Source organism: Rissa tridactyla, chromosome 5, assembly GCF_028500815.1.
Source record: "Rissa tridactyla isolate bRisTri1 chromosome 5, bRisTri1.patW.cur.20221130, whole genome shotgun sequence".
Lineage (NCBI taxonomy): Eukaryota > Metazoa > Chordata > Aves > Charadriiformes > Laridae > Rissa > Rissa tridactyla.
Window position 1 is genome coordinate 39,634,148 of NC_071470.1, and position 25,897 is coordinate 39,660,044.

The window sequence follows — 25,897 nt, forward strand, 5'->3', positions numbered from 1 at the left end:
AGGTGCATCCCAAAAACCAAAAACCTCAGTGCCCCACACCACCACCCTGTCTAGGGACCACAGGTCACCAGGGCCACCATCACCCCATCAGGAGGAGGATAAGAGTTATCTGGGCTGGAGATGACCTACAAAACCAGAAAGCAGAAGCAGGGAACAAGCAGGGGCTATTCAACATGAAGGGCAGAAGCAACACAGGCGATCCCAACACTGCTGCTATCTGGAAGCTGGGGGTGTACATGGGGCAGAAGAACTTTAAACCAGCCCTTCCCACCCTCCTAAGCATTTGGCCAACATCTCAGAGGTGTAAGGGGCTACCAGCACCATTGTTCACTCTCGGGCTGCATCCCAGGACCAACCCGGGATGGCTGGTCCTACAGGCGCATGAAGAACCCCAGCAAGATGGGGTCGCAGTGGGGTCCCCCAGCCTGAGAGGAGCAGCAGGGACCCTCATGCCCCTCTTACCACGCTGACACCTCCGGAGTTATCTGCGCTGCACATCCCCTCCAGTGGGGCCATGCCGATGGTTGTCCCCCTGAACGTCTTCCCTCTGCCCAGAAAGGAGAACAGAGGAGCAGTTAGCACCCCAGGGGTGGCTTGGAGACCCCGGTCTGAGCTGGGAGCCCCCTGCCCCGACATCTCCAGGTCCATAGGGGTGCTCACGTCAGCAGCTGGGCATTGTCGTGCTTCTTGCGTGACCTCAGCGCCTTCTTCCACTGCAGGAAGGACCAGAGCGTGGCGTTGGCATCGCTGGTGACGGCGCACTGGTCCCGCTCCGTCCACACCTCCAGGCCGATCAGGGCCACCTTGATATTCAGTGACCTGTAAAACTGCAGGGAAGGGACAGGGATGGAGGGGATGGGGACTGGCATTCGCTGTACATCCTCTATCACTGCCATGGTGTTTCAGATGGGTGACCTGGGGACACACTTGTCCCAAATCCACCTGCAAGCATGAACTCTATAGGCACAGGTGTCGTCACAGGAGCCAGTCAGGGTGGCATGATGCCATCCATCAGCTGACAGCACCTAAGCATGTCCCTGCTTGTGTCAAGGATGCCAGCACTGATCCCCATTGCCACAGCAGGGTGAAAAACCAGCACCCTCTTCACAGCTGCAGCTGAGCCGATGGGTGGCAAAGCATTTTCCACCGCATGCTCACATCTGCTATCTAAACTCCTAGCCCCAGTGACATGGGGACAGTCCCTGAGGGCCACCACCAGGCTAGCACCCAGCTCAGGTCTTTCACATGCACCGGGAATCACGGAGGTGGCGGCTGGTCCCCCTCACCGGCCGTTACCTTGTCCACGTAGTTTGCGATCTCCACAATGCGCTGCTTGGTCATGCCGAGGTTGAGGTTCTGGTTCCTGTACTGCAGAGAGATGGGGATGGGGAAGGGTCACCAGAGGAAGAGCAGGGAGGAGGGGAGACAGAGAAGGGTCCCGGCTTTTCGGCAGGGGAACAGGTTTCTGCCCCCTGTGGTGCTCACCAGTGTGTGATCAGCAACAATGAACAGCTCCATGTACTTCATGGTCCTCCAGGCATCTCTCTTCACCTGCGAGACAGACAGCAAGACTTGAAGGATTGAAAGAGCGGACAGCCAGCGGAACAGCATCACAGGTTCCCCAGACAGTACAGAGCTGCCCAGGAAGGACGGCCAAGAGGGGAAACTGAGGTACGAGGAGACCAGGAAAATTTGTGCAGCTTTAGTGCAACTCCCAGTGTCACCTTACATCACATCCCACATTGTATGGCACAGCATACCCACACATCCTCCCTTTGAGGTCTCCTGCCCACTTCCAAACCAGGTGAGCTGCCCATGAACACCCCTTACGTCCCCTCTGCCTGCGCAACCCTGCCCAGATGCCAGGATGAGAGGCACCCCACCACAAGCTGCAGGCATTTAGGAGGAGCACAGATGGCCCCGCTCTCAGCCCTCTGCCCCTCCACAAGCGAAGGACCCCAGGATGGATTTACCCGCTGATGGACTGTCTGGAAGAGCCAAGCAACGTCAGCAATAGTGCTCCCGAAATCATCACCGTGTCCACAGGTCCCACTTCGGATGGGCAAGTGCTCTGCTCGATGGATGACATGATGGCCTGGCTCAAGGCTCCCCAGGGGTTTCAAGTAGTAGCTGGTGTTGCTGCTCAGGACTATCAGGCCCCTGGCAATGGAGAGCAGCCCCAGATGACTCCTGTGGTACTTTCACAGCCCCTGCTGAGGCCCCACAAACTCGCTGCACCTCAGCTTGGTCCATACCCAGAGTGGGGGCAGAGACAAGGGATGGATGTCTTTGTCTATACACCCCTATGAGCTAATATATCCGTAGCGTTAAAGCCTCCGTGCCAGTCAGACCACGCGAACACAGGATGGCAGCTGGTGGTTGCAGGAGGACAAAGCTCAGTTCTGGGGTCCCCGCTGCAGGGTGCGGGATCTTGCCTCCTCCACAGACAAATTTCCTTGAAGGCTGCTCACGCTGCCAGAAAAACAGCCTCTCCCTGCCCTGCCTGCCCCAGGGGTCGGGTGAAGGGTAGGAGAAGGGGAGCGATGGAAAATCAGCCCCACGAAACATCTAGAACTGGGCTTGCAGGACCTTCGACGCTGCTCCGGGGGGTCCCCAGAGGGGGTCCCTGCAGGGAGGAAGGGGGCAGCTGGATCCATCCCCCTCTTCGTCAGCCCAACAAGCCCCTCCCTGCCCCACACGTCTCCATACCGTATTCCGGAGCAGGTGCTGAGGACGACCCAGGAGCCGCCATAGCCCCGGACGTGTCCGTGGTAGTAGCAGTGGTCCTGGGAGAGAGGCGATGGAGACCTCCGTTAGAAACCACCGCACAGGGCTGGGCAGCAACAAACCCCCCATGCACGGCCCAAAATAACACTCATTTTGCATTTCCCAGCCAGGCGAGTGGTGTCCCTCTGCACCGGGGAACGGGAGGGATGGAGCCAGGAGGCTGCTGGCTCCGGCGGTTCAGCCAGGGACACAGACAGCCCCACGCCCGGCTCGGCTCGCTGGAAGGGTGACAAATGGCCGGTGGGGGGACGTCGGGGAAAGCGAGGACTGCTCGAGCCCGGCGCTGCCTGTGTTTATTTCCCGAGGTGCTGTATCGCGGCCAAGAGATACAGGAGCCACGTGTTGCTGCATTCCTGCCACGACAGGCGCCGGGGATGCTGCCAGCGAAAACACCGTGCCTCGTCCCGGTGGGGCTTTGGCTTCATCCCAAGTGCCAAGGCACCCTCAAAAAAGGCGGTGAGCTACGGCCGTCCCCCGGCACCCACCGTGTGGTTGGGGGCCACTGTCACGGGCTGCCCGTCCGCAGCGTAGTGTGTCTCGGTGTAGCCCGGCGCCAGCAGCCTGCAGAGAGAGGAGAGGGAAGAGGGGTGAGGACCCTCGAGCTGCTCTGGGTGTCCCGGCATAGGGAGACACCGAGCCTTTATGCCCAGCCCTGGGCAGCTATACAGGGCTGAGCCGTCTGGATGGTTCCCCTTCACAGCCTCCCTTTGCAAAGCTTTGGACAGTGCGGCCATCATCGGTGCGTCAGGGCTGGCCCCCGACCAGCGGTTGCCCACGGCCAGCAGGGACATGAATAGCAGTCCAGCGTGCCACTTTGCATCTCAGAAAGGAAGGGGCTGCCCATATTGCTTGAAGGTCCTGCTGGTCTGGGACAGGGGACCTGCACAGGAGAAGCCTGGCTGCCCACCCACCCCCTGGCTCAGGGACCACCTCGCCACCACCGAGGATGAGCAGTCAGGCAGGGTGACAGCTTCTCCATAGGGACCAAACCTCCCTTGGGACTACCAAAGTCCCCAGAGGGAAGCATCCTGCTGGGAGAAGAAGGGATCAATCTCAAGGTCCATCCGAGGACGCAGGAAGTTTGGGGTCTCCGACACGGCCACCGCCTCCTCTCCTGAGTATGTCACTTTGCCCCACTCACGGCACAGCAAGGGTGATGCACCTGATGCAACACCCCAGCAACAGGGCGGGGGGTCCCCGAAAAAACAGAGCTGATCATGAGAAAGCTCAAACTGCTTTTAGCAAAGCCTGCACCCCCCTGCCTGCACCCCGCATGCCTCAGCTTCCCCCCCAGCTGCCAGCCATCTCCCACCAAAGCTGGTCCCGGGGCCACCCCTGACGCAGCCCCGTCCCACGCTGACAAATTGCTTCCTGCCGCAGGGAAGAGCCAGAGCTGAGCTTGTAACCAGCAAGCGTGTGGGCCTGGGGGTCCTGGGGAGCAGACAAGGGGGATTTAGACTGAAACGAACCCATGGGTGGTGGGAGAGAAGAGAAAGGGATGGGGGTTTCCCACGCTGCAGAAGGCTGCATGACTCTGCCCAGATACCAGGGTGAGGGGTGCCCCACCATGAGCTTGCAGCCACCATGGGGACAGCAGGTCCCCTGAAGGACCGTGTGCATGCAGGGGTCTTGGCCACCCAAAGAAGGACAAAGCAGGGCTGGTTTACCACTGCTGACAGCTTGGCCCTCGATTTGTGGGGTTTGGCCCCATCCCAGGGGCTTTATCCTGCAGCAGAAGAAAATAAACCAAACAGACGGCTCCAGAATAGCCCTCCCGCCTCTTGGTTTCTATTTTGCAACGAGCTTGGCCTCAAAAATGTCGCTGTGGGCACGTTCCCGCCTTCCCAGCCCGCCTGTGAGTGGGTGCCTGGCACCAGTAACTCCAGTTATAGCAGAGAAAGGAGACAGGAGCTCAGCCTGGATCCTGGATAGGGGCTTGTAGGCAGCCTGGCAAGACAAGTGTCCAGCTAGTGTGGGGGCAGATGGGCAACCACCTGTGCAGGATGGGGACAGGGATGGGGATGGGTTGGCTGAAGACAGTGGAGAGGCGAAAGCCTCCATGCCATGCCTGGGGAATAGAGGGAACAGGGAGGATTGAACTGATCCCCCAACTGGGGGCACAGTGAGTCCCATCCGGGGGCACAGTGAGTCCCATCCAGGGGCACAGCGAGTCCCAGCATGGCTCAGACCACTGGGATGTCCTCTCCAGGGAAGGCCAAGCACCAGGACCCCCTGGAAGGGAAAGGCAAGGAGATGTGTATTCTCCTCCAACACACAGGAAGGCCTTGTTGGAAAACACCACAAAGGATGGTTTTGGAGGCTAACCACATCTCCAAGTACCAGAAGAAAGAAGATTTGAGGTCTAGCATGGCCTCACTGGCCCACGAGCTAACAAGGCTAAGGAGCCCTGTTAGCTGGCACAAGACAGCTGTGTAGATGGCCTGGGCTGCACTGGTCTTCCCAGTAGACACGACCACTAGGCACAGCCAGTCTTGGGTGCTATGGACTATCCTGGGTGCCATGTGGACTGCCTTTGGTGCCATGGATGGTCTTGGGTGCTATGGATGCCATGGATGGCCCTGAGTGCCATGGAAGTTCTTGGGTGCCATGTCTTGGATGCCACATACTATCCCAGGTGCCATAGATGATCTTGAGTGCCACAGACTATCATGAGTGCCATGAACTGTCTTGGGTGCCATGGATGGTCCTGTGTGCTATGGATGCTCTTTGATGCCATGGAAAGTCCTAGGTGCCAAGACAGTTCTTGGCGCCACAGATGGTCCTGGGTGCCTCAGACAGTCCTGAGTGTCACAGACAGTCCTATGTGCCATGAATGCTTTTGGGTGCCATGGATGGTCCTGGGTGCCATGGACTGCCCTGAGTGCTCAGCTCCCTTTTGCTGCCACCGATCCCCCCATCTGTTTCCCCGCGCCCTCATCCGGAGTTCAGCATCCTGCAATGCCTCACACTCCTCCAGCCCTGACAGAAGCACCACAGCCACCAGAGATGCTCTTCACCCCTCCTGGCCACACTCATCCCTTCAGCATGGCAAAGTGGTACCAAGCCAGAATTAGGGTCATGACAAGACATACAAAAATCTCCAGGCCTGATGCACCAGCTAGAAACAAGGCTAAATTTTGCACTTGAGCTCTCAACCCATCCTGCCAACCCCCCCATTGCCCACAGTCCTAAACCACAACATGCATGGCAACTCCCCAGTTCTCCTTCCTGCACACCAAAAGCCACTCTGCAGGTCGCTGGGACCTGCTGCCTGGCAGGGTTGTTTGGGAGACACCGTGGTGGCTGCTTTTGTACCCAAACAGCATCAGGAAGAGAGCTCTGCCAGGCACAAGCCTCCCACAGCTGCTGGTGAGAAGCAGAAGTGGAAGCAGAAGCCCGTCCTGCAAAGATCAGCTTTTTGCCCTGCTCCACCATGGGGCCACCTGGCACCAGGAGGGACCTGAATCCAAAACAGGACAAAGTCTCAGGGAGAGGGGTAAGGAGAGCAGGGCAGAAGATGGAGATGATTGTTCTCTCCCGGAAAGGGTCAAGTGAGGCTACATGGCAAGGTCACCCAGGAATGGTGCCAGGCTTCCAACCCCAAAATCAGTCCACCAGAAAAGCAGCAGAGGTTTCCAAATCACTGCCAGCAGTCAGCATTTCCCACCATAAGATACCTCCAAAGACCTCACAGGATTAGCCCTACCAGCGGGATGGCAGCCCAAGAGTCCCCCATCCAGCTGACGCTCTACCTGGCATATCTCTCTCAATCCCCTAAGCACCCCACACCACCTTCACCCATACTGGGTCCTGCACCGTGGCATCGAGCCAAGGCTGCTTCCTGCACAACATGGGTGTGGGCAGTGGAAAAAGGAGCATTTCAGCCCAAACTGATGCATTGGCTGCAGCTGGCAGGAAGCCACACTGGGCCGTCCCTTCCACTGTGGGCAGGACAGGACAGCCAGGATACTACTGCTCTAGGTGGGACCATGCCAGGGATACCCAACTCCCTTTCCCCAGCCCCAGCCCCGACACTTACTGGTTCCTCTCCAGCACCAGGACGAGCTCTCTGCCCTCAGCCATCACCGCCACCTTTGCTCGGGCAGGCGCCGGCACCTGCGGAGGAAGCAAAGGAGGAATGGAATTAGAAAAAACGGAGTCCAGGATGCTGCCAGATGGGTGCCTGTCCATCCTACTGCCTACCTGTATTATGGTAGGACCTACTGCTGCGTTAGCAACACAACAACACAGGCAGCAGATGCAATGGATTTTGAGCACCGCCCCTGTTTGTAAAAGCAGGAGCTGCTTCTCCAACTGCAGAAATGCAGAGGGAGCAAAGAGAGAATGTGTGCCGCAGGGCAGGGGTGGGTGTGAGTGGGGACATGGGGGCCAGGAGGTCCCTGAACATCCCCAGCCACTCTGCTGGGGACATCCTACACCACCTCTCACCTCCCAAAAGCTCAGCCATGGCAGTGGACCACGAGGCACCCTGTGCTGTTCCCACCGAGCACCATCACCATCTCCTCTGTCCATCCCTGTCCCCAGCACCTTCCTTTGCTCCCCAGCTCACGGCACATCCCAGCCTCTCCTCCATGGATCTGTTCCACCTACTCCATCCCCTGCCACAAGCCCATGGAAGGTGAGAAATAAACCCTCCTCTTGGTTTCCCATGAATAGCAGCAGATAAAAGAGGATTCACACTGGGATTCACCCCGCAAGAGAGGGGGTGAGAAAGCAAATCCCAAATCTGCTGGCAGCTCCCCCAAAAAAAGGCAGCAAGAGAGAACCGATATGGGATACAGGATCGGGAGCAGTGCCCTGAGCATCCCAAATGGAGTCTCTGGGTGCTCTGTCCCACTGCAGCTTCACCCCACCAGAGATCCTGAGCTGGATCTTGCAGAGGCTGGTTCTTGGGTGGGTCGGCACCTGCATGCACCCCTGCAGGGTACGGAAATAAATAGCAACCGCCCAGGCACCGGATAACTGCACCGTTAAAAATACCGTAGGGCAGTAAGAGGAAATGATTGACTCAGCTTCCCCAGGATGCTGGCGGTTTTACACACTCCCTCACTTTGGAGGGCATTAAATGGGAACCCTACGCAGGGATCCACACCAGCACGGCTCGTTTGCACGTGACAGGATGGGCTGGAGCCCACACGTGCAGCCCTCCTCCGATGTCCCCACATCCCTTCCCCAGCTCCAGCACTGGAGACACTAAAAGCACGGCACTGTTTACGGCCCAGCCGGCGTGTCTGGCTCTGTCTCCCTCGCTCAGTCCCTCCCCATCCATGACGGATGCATGGAGCCCAGCAGGCTGACAGCCCTCAGCCCCGTGCTCGGGATCCGCCGCAGGGCTCCGGCACCCTGGCCATGAGCTGGCAAGGTTCTTCCAGCTCTGGAGGGAAAGGGGAGAGGAAGGAGCCATCCCCGCAAGGCTCTGGCTTCGGCTGCTCTTAGCATCACAGGGTTTTGCAGCCGGTCACTAGGAATGCAGAGGGGCGGGGGTAAAGTTGGGCGATTCACAGCTTGGGCTAAAACAGAAGCCAAATCCCGCTGTCCCCTCTCATCCTATAAAGATGGCCAGCAAGGCTTTGCACCCTGATCCCTACCCCACATCCTGGGCACCGGGGACACTGGGGGACCTCCAGCCTGGCAGCCCCAGGGCCACCCTCCTGGCGACCATCCTGCTTTTAAGGGGCAGCATCACAGGACAAAGCGTTTTGGTGCAGGACAGCCGAGTACCACCGCTGCTGCACCCCAGGACACGGGGTTTGTGCTCCCAAGATGGGTGTTCCTTACAGGCCACCCCAAATTGAGCTCCAGGGATGGAGGGACCCCATTAAGCTGCTCAAATTGGCCACATGGATGCTTCCGGCTCCAAGGAGACACATGGGTCTGAGCCCTTATGGCCCCATTTCCCAAGGACAGGGAGGTGCCAGACACCCCAGCCCATAAGAGCATGGGGACACGGTGATGGAGTGGGGCCAGCCGAGCCCCCCCTCTGCCTCCAACACCATCTTCCCAGCTCCAAAAAAGGAGACCAGACACAGCACTTAAAAAAATAAAATAAAATAAACCAAAAAATACCCCAAACCAAACAGCAAAGCAAGCCGGTTACAAGGCCCTGCCACTTCCCAGTGAGCCCCTTTGGCACGAGCACGGCACGGCCACGGTCCCCGCTCCCAGCGAGGGGCCCTGTGTGATGCCGGGAGGAGGAAGCCGGGGCAGAGGGCTCCCCTCCTTCGGCGATGGTGGGAACGGGCTGTATTTTTAGAACATGATCTTATACAAACATCACTCCCTGGCCAAACATGGTCTGTACATTTTTCTTGCCATTTCCCTTCTTTCCCCCCTCTTCGCCCTCCCTTTTTTCAAGCCTGTTTCTCCCCGTCTCTGATCTCCCTAACACCCTCTCCCCACAGCCCATCTCCTCCTCCCCCTCCCCAAGTCCCTGCCGCTCCTTCCCGGTTTTGAATTCCCCAGCAATTACTCCCTGCCTCGACTTAAGGGCCTTTACCGGCAAAATGCTCTTTCCCAGCTGCCGTCTTAAAGGGACATGTGTGTGTGTGCAGGGTTATCCCTGCATTCACAGCTCCCCGTTCACGCACCGTCCTGTCTCCCAGGCTGCCAAAGGCTGGAAAACAAACCACTGCTAATGGGGTCTGCATCCAACCCCCGCGAGGTGGTACATAGCAAGCTGTCCCCTTCCCCATGCCTCAGTTTCCCCGGAGAGCACATGTAGAGGCAGTGGGGAGCCGGGGACGGATCCTGGTTTCAGCTGTGATGGGCTGAAACCAGCTCAGCCCCTGGAGAAATAAATAGCAAGGAGTAAGATGAGGGAGAAAGAGGGTGCGAGCACCACTCACGACAGGTAGGAGTCAAAAAACCCAACTCTAAGGCCAGGAAAGGTTATTGCATTAATTAAACACTGATAATTTTGCCCTGAGTCTAACTGGCAGGCAGTTGGGTCCCCAAGAGCTGCCAGTCAAGATATTGTGCACCATGAATGAGCAGGGATGAGCACCTTCCTGGACTCCAGCATCACCCCCAGGCTCCAGCATCTTCTTGGGCTCCGGCACCTTCCCAGGCACCAGCATCATCCTGGGCTCCAGCATCTTCCTCCCTCATCCAAACGCTACCACCTTGTTTCTCCAGTGGCCACGAAAAGCATGCGTAAGTCTCCGCCACAGGCTGCAGGAACCACCTTCCCTTGACCCTGGCTGGATGTGGAGGTGGTGACCCCTCTCCAGGACATCCCAGCAAAGCCAGTCCCACCAGGGGCTGGGCTGGGAGAGGCCAAGAGCAGCTGGGATGAAATCTGCCCTGGCCAGGACCAAGCCTGCGAACAACCCAGATGACCTGCTGGGCCGAGTCCGAGTCTATTTTCCTTTTTCAATCTGCTGATCAGAAAAACCACAGCGATGTTTGCAGAGGAGCTGAGGCCAAGGGGTTTGCGTTGCTCTTCGAGGGGAAAGACGATCTTTGTTTCCCCACGGCTCCTGGCCATCCTCCTCGCCCAGGCTCCCTCCTCCGCCCTTGCTGAGAATCCCCCGCTGCCCTGCAGGAGAGCGGCTCACCCGGGAGCGGGCTCAGAGAGCACTGAGCTCCTTGGGAAATCACTAGTTAAGCCCAAATCCAAAAGCCACATCCAAATCACAGCCCAGCCATCTGCTCGGGCAGGTCCCACAAGCCCCAATTGCCTAAGTAAGCGCATACAAGCCTGGACGTAACAAGGAAGACGGGGCTCAGAGTTACCAGGAGATGCTCCCTAGAGGATTTGGTGATGGGTTTTGCAGCTGGAGCATCACGGCTGAGCCAGGTCCTCCCCAGGCAGCTGGATCCCAGCAGCACAGTTAGGATTGGAAGAGCACAGCTTGGGGACTGCCTTGCCTTGTCCTAAACACACATCGGGACCGCGATCCGAGATGTCAAGGACAAGCCTCTTGCTCCAGCCGCTCACTGGAAAAGCATCCTGGGGGCAGCCAGCTCCAGGGCAGTTGAAGGAACCAGGGTAGTACAGGCCCTGGAGACAGAGGCAGGATTTTGGTTGTTTTGAAGCAAACTTGGCTCAGGGACTTTGCTTAGTCCTGCCACACGTTGCCAAGGGAAAAGGGCTTCCCTGCAGGAAACAGATTGCAGGAGTGCGTGTCCTCGACACCTGGTGGTCCTTCTCCTCCCTTCCTCCTCCGGGAGCAGGGCTGTGACCCCTCATGGATGTGATGCTCTCAGGGGAGGGGCCCATGCTGCAGGGCCAGGGGAGGGACAGCCCCGACCACGGCCAGAGGGAATGCTCCAAGTGTTCATCAGCAAGGGTGAGGGGACAGCCACGTCCCACCCCCAGGACAGGGAGACACTGGTTGCTCCAGGGACCCAGCAGATGATTCCGCAGTGTCACGGTAGCAGTGAGTGGAAGGATGCTTCATCAGTGCCAAGATGCGTTCCCATACAGGGACAGGGTGCCAGAAGAGACCCAGAGGAAGATTGAGGGGCTCTTCTGCCTCGATGTTCCTCAGACCTTGTGATTAATAGAATCACAGAATCGCAGAATGGTTTGGCTCAGAAGAGACCTTCAAAGCCAAGGGCAGGGCAGCTGCCACTAGACCAGGTTGCTCCAAGCCCCATCCAGCCTGGCCTTGAAAACTTCCAGGGATGGGGCATCCACAACTTCTCTGGGCAACCTGGTCCAGTATCTCACCACTCTCAGTTTAAATATTTCTTCCTTACGTCCAATCTAAACCTACGCTCTTTCAGTTTCAAACCACTGCAGCAAGAAACCATGCTTGGGAAAAGGCAATTCCAAAGGGAAAGAAATAAGGCAGGGAACACCACAGGCAGCACAACAGGCTCTGTTGGTCCCCAGGGTGGGGACGGGGGACTCCCATGCTTCGTAGCTGGATACTGGTGAGACACCTGGGCCAGCATGCTGGGCACAACCTCCATTTCCAGCCCCAAAGGACTGGAAAAGCCCACAGTCAGCTCTGGCAGCCTTTGCTCCGTGACCCGAGCCGGGAGGAAGGAGTGGGAGGAGGAAGATGCCGGCAGCAGTGGGGCAGGATCCCACCCCAAGCCAGCGGTGACGAGGGAGCTGTTTGCAATCAGGGTCCCCACGACCTCCTCCTCGGCCTCTCCAAAATCGCTTCCATGTGTGCAGGGAGCCGTCGAGCCCGCGGGGAGTTCAGCCCCAAACAATAGGAGAGAGGAGGGTGTAGAGGGGGGAGGCAGGGTCCAGCCCGCCCAGCGCCGTGCCAGCCCGCACACGATGGGACCACAGGGCCACCACCACCATCCTCCTCCTCTTCCCACCGGCTCCATCTAGCTCCTCTGGGAAGAGGGAAAGGAGACGCAGTGATGTCCCCCGGGACTGTGGCACGGGCCACCCCTCAGCATCCCACCCACTGCGCAGAGGAGTAGCACCCGGAGGAGAAGGGACGGAGGAGCCTCGGGACGGTCACCACGCTTGAACCCATCATTTCACACACTCGGATGTTGTGTCCTTGCAGACACCCACCCCAAAAGCCAGCCATGCCTGGACAGAGTGGGCTGGCAGCAACCACACAGCCGTATTTATTTCCAGGATCTCTGCTGGAGGGCAGAAGGAGGCAGGGCGGGGATGGGACGGGCTAAATCGATCCTAAAAATACACAAGTCAGCAGTACCAGGGCAAAAAGGGCCGGTTCGGGGCTCTGTCTGCAAGCGGGGAGCCCGCTCTCTCCTACCCCATCCTTTGTCTGGTTACCACCATCCTTCCCCCACAAAGCCTCCCCACTCCTGGCTGCGACCACCCTCCCTCTCCCTGCCTTCCCCCCACTCCAAGGAACAGGAGCCTCCTTGTTTCGGGCTGGCTGGAGCCAGCGGACGCAGAGCAGATGCCAGGAAACACACTGGGACCTACCCAGCCACCCTGTCCCCAGCCGATGGCCATCCCAGTCCTACTGCCCCCAGGGTCCCCTGGTGAATATCGAAACCCGACGCGTGTCCACGATTTGCACCCACCCAGCACAATTTCGGGCAGCGGGGTATTAGTGAGAGTATAAATAATCCTCCCACTGCCACGCATTCCCCGTCTCGACTGCCATCCAACTTAAATATAGACCGATACGGGGCTGCTAGGAAGGGAGGGGACATTTCTACAGGCTGACCACAGCGTCCCCAACATGATGGGTTATTTCAGCTACCGGAGAAACATGATTCCCAGCAGCCAGTGCCGATGGGAGTGATGCTGCTCCGAGGAGGCAGGGCAGCACAAATCCCCTCTTTGCTTTCGCTGCTGGGAAGCTGGGCTGCCTCCCCCCCGCAGTATCTCCTGCCTGGATGAAGGAGATCTCACTTGGAGGCACCTCAAAGCTGCGTCCTCAGCCCCCGCTCCAATGAGATGCCACCAGAGAAGGTCTTCTCAGCAGCGAATCTGCTCAGTCCCCAAAACACAACGGTTTCCCACAACCATCCACATTGGTGCTTGTTCTGCTGGGAAGCGATTTGATCTGCCCCGTAGGAGACCATAGCTCCCAGCTGCTGAGTACGAGGACCAGCTGCTGCAGCCGATGGGCAGCTGCGGAGCCAGTTGACCCCAGAGCCCGGCAAGGTGCCAAACCCAGGCAAGGGTCACCACAAGCACCTCATAAAGCAGAGCTGGAGACAGTGGGGGTGGTGGAGAGGGTGCAACGGCCAGCAGAGCAGCCCTGGGAAGAGATGTCCTCTCCTCCCCGCAGCCCATGCCTGGCTTCTTCGCAGTCATCCCAAGGATATTGCTCTTAAGTCTTGCAGCACTTTCCCTTTAGCTAATACTGCTGGTCTGTCTGTTCTGGCCAAACCTTCAGTCTGATGAATTACCTCCCTCTCTGTCTCCAAACTGCCCAGCTCATCTCCACTCACTCTATAGCTCTTGGCCATCCTTCTTACTACCCAATAGTTAAGATCACATTTAATTAACTCACTGTTGCCTCCTCTGCTTTCCTTGTTCATCACCTGAACAGGGTGATGGGTCCTATAAACTCCACACTCTGCTCATGGGACCCACAAAGTCAACATGTCCATCCAAGTCCCACCATGAGGACCTCTGGTGCAGGACCCGGCTGCGCAGTGCAGGGGAGGGGAACCATCTCTGCCCTTACCTTTTCATCCAGGCTGACGGCTCGTCTGGTACGGCCCCCAAGGAGCCAGTGTGGGGTGACCCGTTCTCCATGAGACAGTGACCCTGGGAAAAAGAAGACCTGGTGAGCGCATGAACAGACCTTGCAAGCCCCTGAGAGCGGCAGCTCCTCCGCAGCCACCTCAAGAGAGAAATGGAGGGGAAGAGAGAGAGCTGGGGTCTCTGGGCAACATCCAGGGCACCTCTTAGGAGTTTCTGGGGGATGAACATGGCATGAAGCCAAAGCACTGCCCCCTCCCCAGGCCAGCACCCTCATCGCTGGCCCAGCCTTGCTGCTGGAAGCCTCCCCAGAGCATTGCTGCCCACCCAGATCCCAAAGTGGTAGCCTAAATCCTCTCAAACCCCACCTGGAGAAGCCACTGCCACATGGGCGTCCCCTCCCCGGCCCCGCTTTCATCCTGGCCACCACCAACCAGCTCAGGCAAACCCCATGGAGCACCCCCAGAGCACCCCAGCCCGGGGTGAGGGTAGGGGCTGCGCAGGCAGCAGCGCATCCACACACCTGCTCCATCTCTCCTGAATCACACAAACAGCTTTCTTTTGGGTTGGTGGTTTTTTTTTTTTGGCTTTATGCTTTTAACACCATTGATCGTCATCATTTATGGGACAGGGAAGCGTGGTTCCATCACCCAGAAATCGAGCCATCATCTTCCCCGCCAGAGCTGGACTCGAGCAGGGAGCAGAGGAGCTAAAATAGCTGCAGCACATTATGGGTTTCTCTGAGCCATCCCAGCTCCCCTGGGCAGAGCAGTACAAGCAATTCCTTGGCTCAACCAGAGACAGGCAGACTTTCTAAGATTTTTTTTTTTTCCTAAACAATGCGGCCATATTTGATTGCAGCAGAGTGAGCAGCTACTGGTGACTTAAGCCAGGACAGCAACAGAAAAAAAAATAAAATCTGAAGATGCTACGGAGGGTGGATGAGGTCTAGCAAAAATGTCAAGGGGTGGACCCCCTTGCCAAGCCAAATGTTGTCAGTGAAAGCCTGGCCCTAGTAACCTTCCCTGGCAAAGGGCGAAGTTATTTACGAAGGGAGTGTAATAACAGGGCTTATGGCTTTATAATTTTATATGCTTGTTTTGGTTCCCTCCTTGCATCTATCTAGGGGGTTTTGGCTTGAGGAAAGATGAAGTTATTCAAAAGTAAAAAGAAAAAAAAAGATGGAGTTATTGGTTGGGAACTGCAGATCGAGTGTTTTAACGTGATCGAGCTCCCCAGCCCGGCCACGTCTGTCCCACGAGGCCCTGGGACGCACCCGGCACTATCGCGCAATGGCATTTAATCAGCTTTCATTATATATAGCATTTAATCAGATTCCAGGAATAACTGTAGATAAGGTGGTGGCACGATCCCAGTTTCCTTCTCCTCACCTCCTCCAAAAGCGTTAGCGAGGCCCACCAACCCCGCAGCCATGTATAAGCCTTGTTTTCTGGTGGGGAAAATGAGACACGGCTGCGATGCGACTTGCGTCCAGCCACGAAGGGTGGGCAGCTCCAGCGGGGTTTGCTGCCTTCCCATTACAGATAAAAGGGGTCAAAAAATATCCCTATTTCTAATTCGCTGACTGCTACGGAGGGAGACGGACAGGGAAACGCTGCCTCTCCCCGCTTGCTGCAAAGCCCGTCTTTCTCCCACGCTGTCTGGGGAGGGGATGGGACACGAGGGGCAGCCGTTCTGCAGGGATTATGGGGCTGGGCTTCAGGCCACATCGTAAAAACCTCTTGGTTATTATATTAAGCTTCTCGCTGTTTTGACTATAGCTTTTGCTGGGAATCGGAGAGAATCAGAACATGAGATACGGCCTTAAAAATTTAAGTCAAATAAATCCAAATGTAGCGTAGAGACGGTTTCTCACTGCCCCCTCCCCCCCTTCTCTTTTTTTCCCTTAAACACACTCATTCCCAGCCCTTTCTGGGAACGCTCTGTCGGGAACAGCATTGCTTTGGCGTTTAGGATGTTTGCAGCGCTGCAGCCGGACAGCCCCGCGTTTGGGGGATGCCCGAGCCTGAAGCCGAGCCCCGCAGCGCCCAGGCTCCAGCCGAAGCGGGCAGCGTCTGCTGCTTCTTTCTTCTTTAACCCAAACAGAGGTTTCTGGCTCCCACCACCCTCTCCCAGCTGCGCAGATCGCCCGGGTCTCTCTTGGAGTTGCTGGAAAACTTATTTGCAGCAGCAGGAGAGAACCCAGCAAAGCTCGAAAGTAAAAAAAAGAAATAATAAAAGTTGTGCTTTGCATGGAGAGGCATCAACACCAGCTTCATGGTGGGGTTGTGGAAGGAATTAGGGATGGAGAAGAGAGACTACAGGAGGCTGAACCCAACCTGGCACCCCCCCCCCCCCCCCCCCCCGCACACATTTGAAAAGCAATAGGAACCACTGTAGAAAATCATGTATTTCCTCAATTGTAGTAAAAGCCAAGTTTCACCCCAAAACACAAGCCTCTGCCAGCTCCCTTTCAAGGTGCCACCACCCGGAGCTGGGACAGCCCCAGGGACCCAAGGGAGGCTCGGGATGGGGAGACGAGGGAGGTCTCTGCCGTTCTGGGGGTGCTGGAGGAGCGGAGTGGGGTGAGGACCTGAATCCATCCTCTCTCCCGGGGGGGGGCTGGCCGGTCCCAGCCCTCCCATCCCAACCAGACCATATAGAGTCATAGTGCAGAGTCCGGCCGCCCTGGCCCGGGCAGCGCTGGGATGGGGCTTGGAGGACCCGCTGAGAGGGGGAATTTGGGGGGCACATCCCCAGCAGGGCGATGGGGCAGGAGGGAGGGAACGCTGCCCACAGCCTCCCCCGCTCCGAGCCCAGGGACGCGACACCCCCACCAGCACAACCACCCCCCCTAGATCCACATCCATTCTTCCCCTGCAAGCTCCGGGGTACCCCCCACCCGCACCCCCTTCCCCGCGGGAGGAACCCGGGGTGCGCCTCCCGCTCGCCCCCCTCCCCTTACCTCGCGGTCCAGAAGCATCCCCCCGCGCGGGGAGCAGCAGCAGCCACCCCAGGAAGAAGACGCGGCTCCCCCAAAAAGCGGCCAAGCCCCCTCGGCCGCAGGGCTTGCGGGGGGCCCGCCCGGCCATGCCGGCGCTCCCCGGGGCTGTCACCGCCTCTGCTCGCCGCCGCCGGCCCTGCCTTCCCCTCTTATGCTCTCGGGTCCCCTCCCCTCCGCCCGGCTTCCCCCCGCCAGCCCCATTCACTCGCCCCGGCCGGCCCCGCTCGCCGGCGGCCGGAGCCCCCTTTCCCAGGCGCCCGGCTGCGTCCTGGGCTGGGCGGCTGGAGGGGGCGGCGGGAGGGAGGGGGCCGGCATTGTTCGCTTTTATTTATTGCTGTGTTTCTTGGCCCAGCCGGGCCGCTTAATGAAAACCAGACCGGAGGAGAAGGCTGCTCCCAGGCTCCCCCCGCCGGGGCATCCCGCCGCAGCCGGGACGGCAGCCGCCGACCCCCCCACACCCCTTCCCGGGCTCCCCGCCGCCGCTTCACCCCCTTCCTGCGGGGGGAGAAGCGAGGGGGCACAGGGAGAGGGATGTGGGGGGAAGGCAATTGAATAACTCCATCCATCCCACCAGGGTGAGACAGAGGAGAGACAAGTCTATGGCCCTCAATACACGCCACAGTTGTGATTATGATTAATTTATTTTTTTTTCTAACGGGAGATGGGTGCCAGCATCCAGCTCCATCAAAGTTGGGGGGGGTGGCACAGCTCACCGCCCCACCCGGGCAGCCTGGGGCTGGGGTGCGGCTCACTTTCCTTCCTGCACACACACAGAGCACGGTCCCTGCTCTGCTTCAGCCTGTTTGGGTCCTCTCCTGGCATTACCTAACTTCTCCTCCTGAGTCCAGGGCAAGGATTCACCAATAGCTACTGAAGCCCCAATAATAATATTGATTAACACCAGTAATTAAAGCTTTGTGAAATGATTTTACTTTAAAAATAGAGGCAGCTGCAAGACACCCTTACCCGAAGTGCTCTAGGGAGCTCTGGGTGAGCCTGCCCAAGGTGACATTTCAGCAGAGGAAGGGAGAGGAGACTTTGCTGGGGTTTCCCAACACAAAGGGCAAATCCAAATAGCACAGCCCAGGCAGCAGCACAGTCGGAGCCCTCCTGGCACTCAAACACGTGTTGAGGTCCTGTTAACAGGGCCCTGGGATGCAACCAGCAGATGCAAACATCTGGACAGCATTAGCAAGTCTTAGCAAGTCTTCCCCAGCCAGCTCGGCAACACCTTCAAGCGCCCATTAGCCTCAGATACAGCCTTTTTTCAGGTGGGTTAATGCCATTTAGCAGCACCTCACACTCACCACAAAATCTCCCAAGCATCTTCCCCCCTTTCTGGGTCAAGCTCTGCAGAGCACAAGAAAGGACTCACTGAAGCTTGAAGATGGTCTCCTGCTTCAGCTCACCATGGAAAGGCTGCGCAGGTCCCACCACTTCCACAAGAGGACAAACGCTGGAAAATATAAAGTCACTCCAAAGAATAAACCTGTGGAAGTGCGGTGAAAAACAAAGGGCATTGCAGTCCTTTCTTGGATCCACACAGCTCAGTGGAAGTTCATCAGAGCAGCTGTAAATCAGCAGCCTGGCACATAACTAGGAGAGATTCAAATGATGGCTTTCAGCCCTCAGGAAACCATCAGCAGCTAGGTCCAGAGGAACGAGGCTGTGCAGAGCTGCTGAACGCTGCAAACGTCTTTCCAAGAAAGGGCAGTTGGTGGCCAGGATTCTGCAGAGGGGTGAGCCAGGGGCTGGGATAGCGTAGGGACCGTAAGCCAAGGAAACCCTGGGCAGCCGACAGGCTCCAGTCTTCCCCCAGCAGCCCGTCACCGTGGCATAGCTTCACCGCTACTACGTTACGTGATATTTTTCCTCATTCCTCCTCTTTCTCAACCAATGCAAACTACTGAAAGTAGCACAGTCTCAGCTTATGTGAAGGCAAAAGCCTCTCTGCTTTCCACCAGCACAGGGAATGTGACTGTAGCCATTGGCCATGGAGAAGTACATGGACCTGCATGGGGCTGGGGATCACAATGGCTGGTGGTTATCCAGAGCAGCTTATAAAAGGTCGTTTTGTGCAGAGGAACAGGCGTTCTTTCCCCCGTCTACAGCCTCGATCACTTGATATCTCTGCTGACAAAAGCCTACAGAAGCTGTGGCACCCGACCATGATCTGCAGCTGGGTCACGCAGCGTGGCAGCTGAGGCTGAGATCCGGGATTTCTGCATCCCAGTGTAAGCCAAGAGCAGCATATGTGAAGCAGGGGCGGGGGAATCACTCACAAACATGGAATTAAAGACAGGGAGAGCCCCTTGGTGTCTATTTTCAGCATGCTCCTGTCCTCCCAGGCACTCGTTCTTCATAGTCATGAAGAAGACAACCAGCACATCGAGTTGCACAAGCACAGGAGGTGTGCTCAGAGATATCCCAGGAACCTACACTTTGAGTCTTCCACCACTGCATTGTCCACACAAAGTCTTTGTCCGTTATGGGTCCTTCTGCAAAGGACAAGGACAACTGTGATGTAGTAAAACAACTCTATGCCATTCATAAAAACCTGTGCCTTGATAGACCAAAAAAAAGTCTCCTTAGACCCAGTTTCACATAATCTCCCACTAAAATGACTATTCAACCTGCACACAATGCCACAGGAACTCAGCTTCTCATGCACAGGCATTCCAGAGACCACAGAGCGTAGCTGGCTTTTTACGTGCTCCAGATACAACCAGCAAGTCTCACAGTCCAAAAGACTTACTCTTCTCCAGGGGAAGGCCAGGGCTGGCTACTCAGCAGATGACTCAAGGAGACTTGGCAGCAGCCAGCAGCAAGCCCCCTAGAGCAGAGTGATTCATGGGACGTACTGAATTGAACTTGGGTAAAGGAGCCAACGCAACTTGGGGAAAGTGATCTGGAGTTTCTCCTTTGTTTTGCATCATGAAGACGAGTTTGAAGTAGCTTCTGATAAAGCTAGACAGAGACAGGGCTGCAGCACATGGGTACATGAATAAAATTAGATTGTATTAAAAAAAAAAAAAAAACAAAACCACGTCCTTCTCCCCTATCAAGACCTCTCACAACTGTCCTCATCACCATGGAATTTGAGTGCCTTCCAGAAGAATATTAATCAACATGGCTTTCATTTGTCATGCGGCGGTCATTCACCCTCCCGCAGGGTCTAATTTGGCCTGGAGAATTCAGTTTATCTGCTGATGTAGGGAGAAAAATATTAATAAAAGTTTGACTTTCAAACCTTGCTTGTGTGAAAGAATTGTGTCTTTTCCATTTACAGCAGTTCAGCTGAATTCCTTCCCCAAGCCTACGACGAACATGTCCAATGACTTCATGCTACACTTTTACACTTTACAGAAGTACAGTTGCCCAGCTGGCCAACTAATAAACGCAGCATAAAGGAAGCAATATATTAAGATCTTCTTTACTGGATTAAAGTTTGATCTGGACTAACGAACAGCCAGTCAGGAAGTATTTTCTTTATTAGGGTATTGTTTCAGGAAGAGTGAATTATAGTGAATTATAAACCAGGATGCTCTCACAAATAAGCGGAAGCCAGTAGCTTACCTGCTTTTGCACAGGGCAAATCTCCTTTTCAGCGTCCTCCTCTTCAAAGTCGCTCAGTTGCATTCTCCTGCAGGCACATCCACTAACAAATTTACCACCGACAAAGGCAGAAGTCCTTCAGGGAAGTAGTCCTCCAGGAGTCAACCACTCTGGACCAGGCATATCAAGACACACGCACAGTAACACAACTATGTTCTGTTGGGACCTTTTCTTTTCCAAGGAAGTTCCACACTTCGACTATTTTTTTTTTTTTTTTTCCACATGATCCTTGCAATTGGTTTCCACGGTGATCTTTCCAGTTACCAGTGATGAGAGAACATGTGCCAAACAGCATCTGCTCAAGCTCCTCACACATTCCCCCATCACTGCCTGATGCGGCAAAGCTCTAACTTGAGACTGGTTCTCCATAGAAGGGACTCCAAAAACATCCATCAAGAACCAAAGGACTTACCATGTTATTATAAAAGGTTCACCAGGATGGAATACAAAAGGTACAACTAGGGAATACTATCACGAAAGAGGAAATGGAAGGTGTTTCTGAAGGGCAAACAAGCCTCTTTTTTTGAACTAAGGAACCTTTCAAAGCATACGGTGGCTTTTTTACACCCCTTTTCTCTGAGGTTTCCTTGCCTTGTCCACCGCACCCCCACATCCTTCACTCTTCCCACTTCAAGTTCAGTTTGTAGACGGCACATCTACAGCCAGTCCGAAGCAAAAGACCAGCCATTTTATTTACTTGGTGATGAACAAGGTACAAATGAACAACAGTACTAGATCAAAGCTGCTTTCAGTTTCTGGAGACAGCTCAACAGACAACCATGCTGCCCCTTCCCAGTTTTTGAGATACCAGCTATGATAACTGGCCTTTTGGTGAGACTCAAACATGCATTTGGCATCTACGCAATAATCATTGTGCAGGGTGGGCATGGCAAAGTCTGATCAAAGCCCATTTCTAATTAGCTGATAACAAAAGCCTGCTCCTGTAGGGTTAAAAAAAAAAAAAAATAGTTCTGCCCTCTTTAAACTTCCAAAGACTTGCAGAATTTACCCTAAAAGTCTTTGTATAGCAGTGGATTAAGGAGAGATGACTCCACTCCAGAATCAACACAAGACAAGCACAATTTCCTGAGTTTTTCAAAAAAGTTTTGCGTGTTGGAAGCAATGACTCCAAATGTCAACAGCCTTCTTCCATCAAACTATAAACACTGGATGTTTTGCACCCAGCACAAGCTTTATCTGACCTGATGACAACAAGGAATAGTAGTGGAATGGCTGTAAGTCAGCTTCACTAGTATCCCTCGTGAAGAAATCAAGAGAAGGATGGACGATACATCCCTTGTGAAGAAATCGAGAAGGATGGACCATAACGCTGTTAGAGTACAGGGCTGAGGAGGAGACCTGCCTCCTTTAAACCTGGCCACACGGGACCTAATTTTCAGAGGTTCTGAGAAGCTGCAGCTCCTCCCGATTTCATCTGGAATTGCAGGTGCTCAATCCTCTGGGGAGAAAAGTCAAACAATCTCATATTGTTCCTTGACAAACTTTTTTTTCTTCCCCCTATGCGCAAAGCAAAGAGAATGTTTGCTTTACAATACTTCATAAACCAGAGGGCAAACTCTTTGTGCAGCTCGAGACCAGGGTAAAACATCCACGCACAATCTTCAGATCACACATTCTGATATATTAAAGTGTGCCCAAACAGAAGTTTTTTTTAACAGAAGCAAATACTTCTTCCTTTGCAAAGGCAAAATCCTACAATATTTCCACCAAATGAGGAATTACAGCTACTTGTCGCTAAAGCTCACAAGCTGCAACTCTAACAACTCACAGAATGACAGCGACTGTTAGATTACTTCGGTAGTTAGTGAACATTTTTAAGTGAGGTAAAACATTAAAAAAAAAAATTTGCAGCACCTCTTCCTTTGTTTTGAAAGGTTTTACAACGTGTACTACTCTACTTACGGGAAGATAGGTACTCCAACCAGTTGAAATGGACTGCCTGTTCGCAATGTGCTTGATTATTGGCCTCTATGCTTTTGTTAGGGAGCAACACATAGGAACACTATGGGCATTTAAATAAAAACAACCATCAGCTGTGTTATCTGGCTGTAGGAAGACTTCCAAGTATCCCCTGAGGCATCAGCAGGGCCCTTAAGCACTCTTGTTTTTTCATTGGTTGAAAGCTTAAAAGCATATTTAAGAAGCTAACTGGCTTTAAGTGAGCACTCAATGAGGTAACATCTTGTCAGGACTCCAACACCGCTGAATTTCTTGTCGCAAAGAAAAAGTCTATTCATACGTATATCAGGGAATCGCATGAGAAATCCCAGTACCAGCAAGGTTTAGCACCTTCTGCTTCAGCAACGTACAGAGCTGCTTTCTAGCCCCAGAAGAGCAAAAGCAAAGCAGTAACTTGCATCCAAACTGATCCCAAGGACAAGACAGTGGAAGGCGCAAATAGGTAAAAACAGATTTTGAAACATGGAAAGGTCTAAAGAGATAAAGCCATTCTCTGAGCTGATTTATCACAGCCATGTGATACTGTATTATTTTTAACCTGCAGTCTTAACTTCAGATTTCTGAGACCAAACAAGATATGGCCTTCCAACATATTAGATCATGGTTTTCTGGTGGCTGGGTTTTTTTTCATGCTATTCTGGTAAGAAGAGTACATCCAGATAAAATATAAATCTTACACCCGCATATATTTTCACACTTGACTCTGGGGTAAGATATAATGGCCGCTTTAACAGCGTGCGGTACCAGCAGCACAGGACACAGTTTGAAAAATACTATGCTAAATCTCTGTCCAGTGTAATTTAGTGTAGGTCTACTGACCTTCAAGGGAATTACATTATTTCCCATCATCTGAAGACTTGATTCGTTATACCCTAGTGTGAACTCCAGGGGTAACTGGCAGAGCTGGACTGTAGCCTCCACTGCATGGCTCAAGCCAAGGGGTGAAACAAGAAGTTCTGTGAAACCCTTAGTGAACACAACAGCTCACAATCTCTGAGTTGTGCCTCACCCTCCATAGAACTGTGTGTACCGTTACAGCCACTCCTTGAACTTAACTGCTATGAACATCTTAAGTACAGAAAATAGGAAACCACTCTTCACACCCCCTTACGTTTTCCTCAGGTGTCTTTTCCTGTTTATACATCATATGAACTCTATTGTGATAAGCAAACGAAACTGACACTTCAGGCTTCTATCACAAAAGAACCACAATCTTCGTATTTCATCTTTTGCCACTGTGGTGCTTGTTAAATGTATAAGCAAGTACCCTGTCAGCATGCAAGCATCTAATGAAGTGAAAGGGACTCTCCCAGGCAAAGCTTAAAAATCCCCAACATCATGAAAAATTTCGGATGCGACTCTCCTGGTTTATACAGAAAGAAAGCAAACCAAGCGAAAGCTTGGTGAAGTTGTGACTCCTCCACTCTTTCAGGCACTAATAACGTCCAGTTTAAACAGCCACTACAGTTACCCTGTAAGAGCTTAAGTTCTGTGTTGGGTAAAGTAAGAGGTGATGACGGCCCAATTTCTTCAGATGTTGTCCATACTGACAGCGAAGATACATTTCATGATTGCTGCAACAGTTACTACAAACTGATCTGATGTTATTTATTTAAGGGGGTTTTGCATTACAAAACATTACAAGTGAGTTTTCTACATTCAGATAGGAAATAAAAAAATAAAAAGTAATTGTTAAAAACAATTTAAAATAAATATATAAAACTACTGTTCCAATCAGGTAGTTATAAATATATTATGAACCAAGTACTTCCAAACTATGTTTACTTTGGAAGCGTGTTAACACCACTACAAAACCCATCCATTTATTTAAAAACCTGTCATTCATATCAAATTATTGATTCTTAAATACAGCAAGATTATATAAGTACAAAAATTACACAAGTGAATACCACAAAACATACACTGCACGAGTATTTACTGCATTAGTTTTTTCACTTCACAATCTCCTTTATGCTGCACATTTAGTAAGCACAATACACCTTCGTTTGAACAGATCTTTATCAGTTCCAAGGCACTTTCCTCCCTAAGACACGGTTGGTGATTTTCTGAAAGATAAAAACAAAGCGAGAGAATGATTATTATTCCTCTAAAAATTAAAAGTGCTAAGCATGAAGATATTGTTAATAAGTTTTCTGAACAGAATATCAAGGGGTAATACAACACTAAGAAATAGCTGTTTACGTATTTTAGAACAGCTACAGCAGACTAGTTGTTTCTCACTCATTGGTATAAAAACCACCAGGATGTCCCTGTGTTGGCTGCTGTGGAAATGGTCAGAAACAAGTCTAAGGAGTCAGAATACACCTTGACATGAGCTGACAGACAGTTTCCATCAAGTAACCACCATGATGCATGTCTCGCTCTTCACCTGCTGAATACAAACTTCTGGGCGTCCTGTGTTCTCCAGTTTGCGATACATTTATGAAAGGACACAGGAAAACTAGAAGAGCTACGGAGAAGAGTAACAAGCATAGTGGAAGTTTTTTCTACAATAAACAACTCAATAAATTAGGGCTCTTCGCTACAGTGGGAGGGATAAGCCATGACCGAAGGGGAAGAGATGAAAGCAACCTGAAGCAGGTGAAAAAGGAATGTTATTGGCAGACTCTTCCAAAACTAATCTGGGGAGGCATCATATAAAATAGCTGGAAATAGATTTTAAAGAAACAAAACAAAACCCCCCACAGAATACTTTGTGTGAAAAGTCATGGTCTTGCACAGTTAAACTGTGGAACTCCTCCCCACGGTGCTGCAAACACCAGACGTTTACACTTCACAAAGAAAGTGGACAAATTCATGAAAGAAAAAATGCCACCAATCCAAAGATGGATTGAAAGCCCTTTGGACATAAATTACACCAGACTGGTAGAGCATCTTTGAGAAGTACTGCTAATGCTGGCTCTGTTATGGTATTCTTCTCCAGGCACCTGCTAATGTGACCCATTCTTATGGCAATGGGCAATCCAGATAATTAAACACCACGTTCTGCTAGCTCAGCTGGCAGATCACTCGTGTTTTGAAGCATGGAATACATACTTCACCAAGGACAAGTCCTCCCTGACCAACCTAGGGGCCTTCTATGATGAAGTGACTACATCAGTGGACAAGGGAAGAGCTATAGATGTCATGTATCTGGACTTCTGTAAGGCCTTTGACACAATCCCCCACAACATCCTTATCTCTAAATTGGAGATAGGGATTTGATAAGCAGACTGTCTGGATGATGAGGAATTGGTTGGATGGTCACATACAGAGGGTAGCAGTGAATGGTTCAATGTCCAGATGGAGAACGGTAAAAACTGGTGTCCCTCAGGAGTCCGTATTGGGACCAGTACTGTTCAATATCTTCATTAATGACATAG

The 25,897-nt window shown here is 53.5% G+C and overlaps 2 protein-coding genes across 7 annotated transcripts in view; both read right to left on the reverse strand.

Moving 5' to 3' along the window:
* ADAM33 (ADAM metallopeptidase domain 33) overlaps positions 1-17,102 on the reverse strand; it is a 31,302-nt gene extending 14,200 nt beyond the window's left edge. Inside the window, exons 1-10 of the mRNA XM_054203511.1 lie at positions 16,881-17,102; positions 13,899-13,981; positions 6,827-6,903; positions 3,273-3,348; positions 2,710-2,786; positions 1,974-2,160; positions 1,486-1,551; positions 1,297-1,368; positions 661-827; positions 463-547 (exon numbers count right to left, since the gene is read on the reverse strand). Of these exons, the coding sequence (XP_054059486.1) occupies positions 463-547; positions 661-827; positions 1,297-1,368; positions 1,486-1,551; positions 1,974-2,160; positions 2,710-2,786; positions 3,273-3,348; positions 6,827-6,903; positions 13,899-13,981; positions 16,881-17,007 (1,017 nt within the window). The 5' untranslated portion in view covers positions 17,008-17,102. The remainder of the gene's footprint in view (positions 1-462; positions 548-660; positions 828-1,296; positions 1,369-1,485; positions 1,552-1,973; positions 2,161-2,709; positions 2,787-3,272; positions 3,349-6,826; positions 6,904-13,898; positions 13,982-16,880) is intronic.
* Positions 17,103-24,097: 6,995 nt separating this feature from the next.
* Positions 24,098-25,897, reverse strand: part of ALMS1 (ALMS1 centrosome and basal body associated protein) — a 77,230-nt gene continuing 75,430 nt past the window's right edge. For all 6 annotated transcript variants that reach the window (XM_054202651.1, XM_054202653.1, XM_054202649.1 and 3 more), the window contains one exon: positions 24,098-24,580. In XM_054202651.1, the coding sequence (XP_054058626.1) occupies positions 24,536-24,580 (45 nt within the window). In that variant the 3' untranslated portion in view covers positions 24,098-24,535. The remainder of the gene's footprint in view (positions 24,581-25,897) is intronic.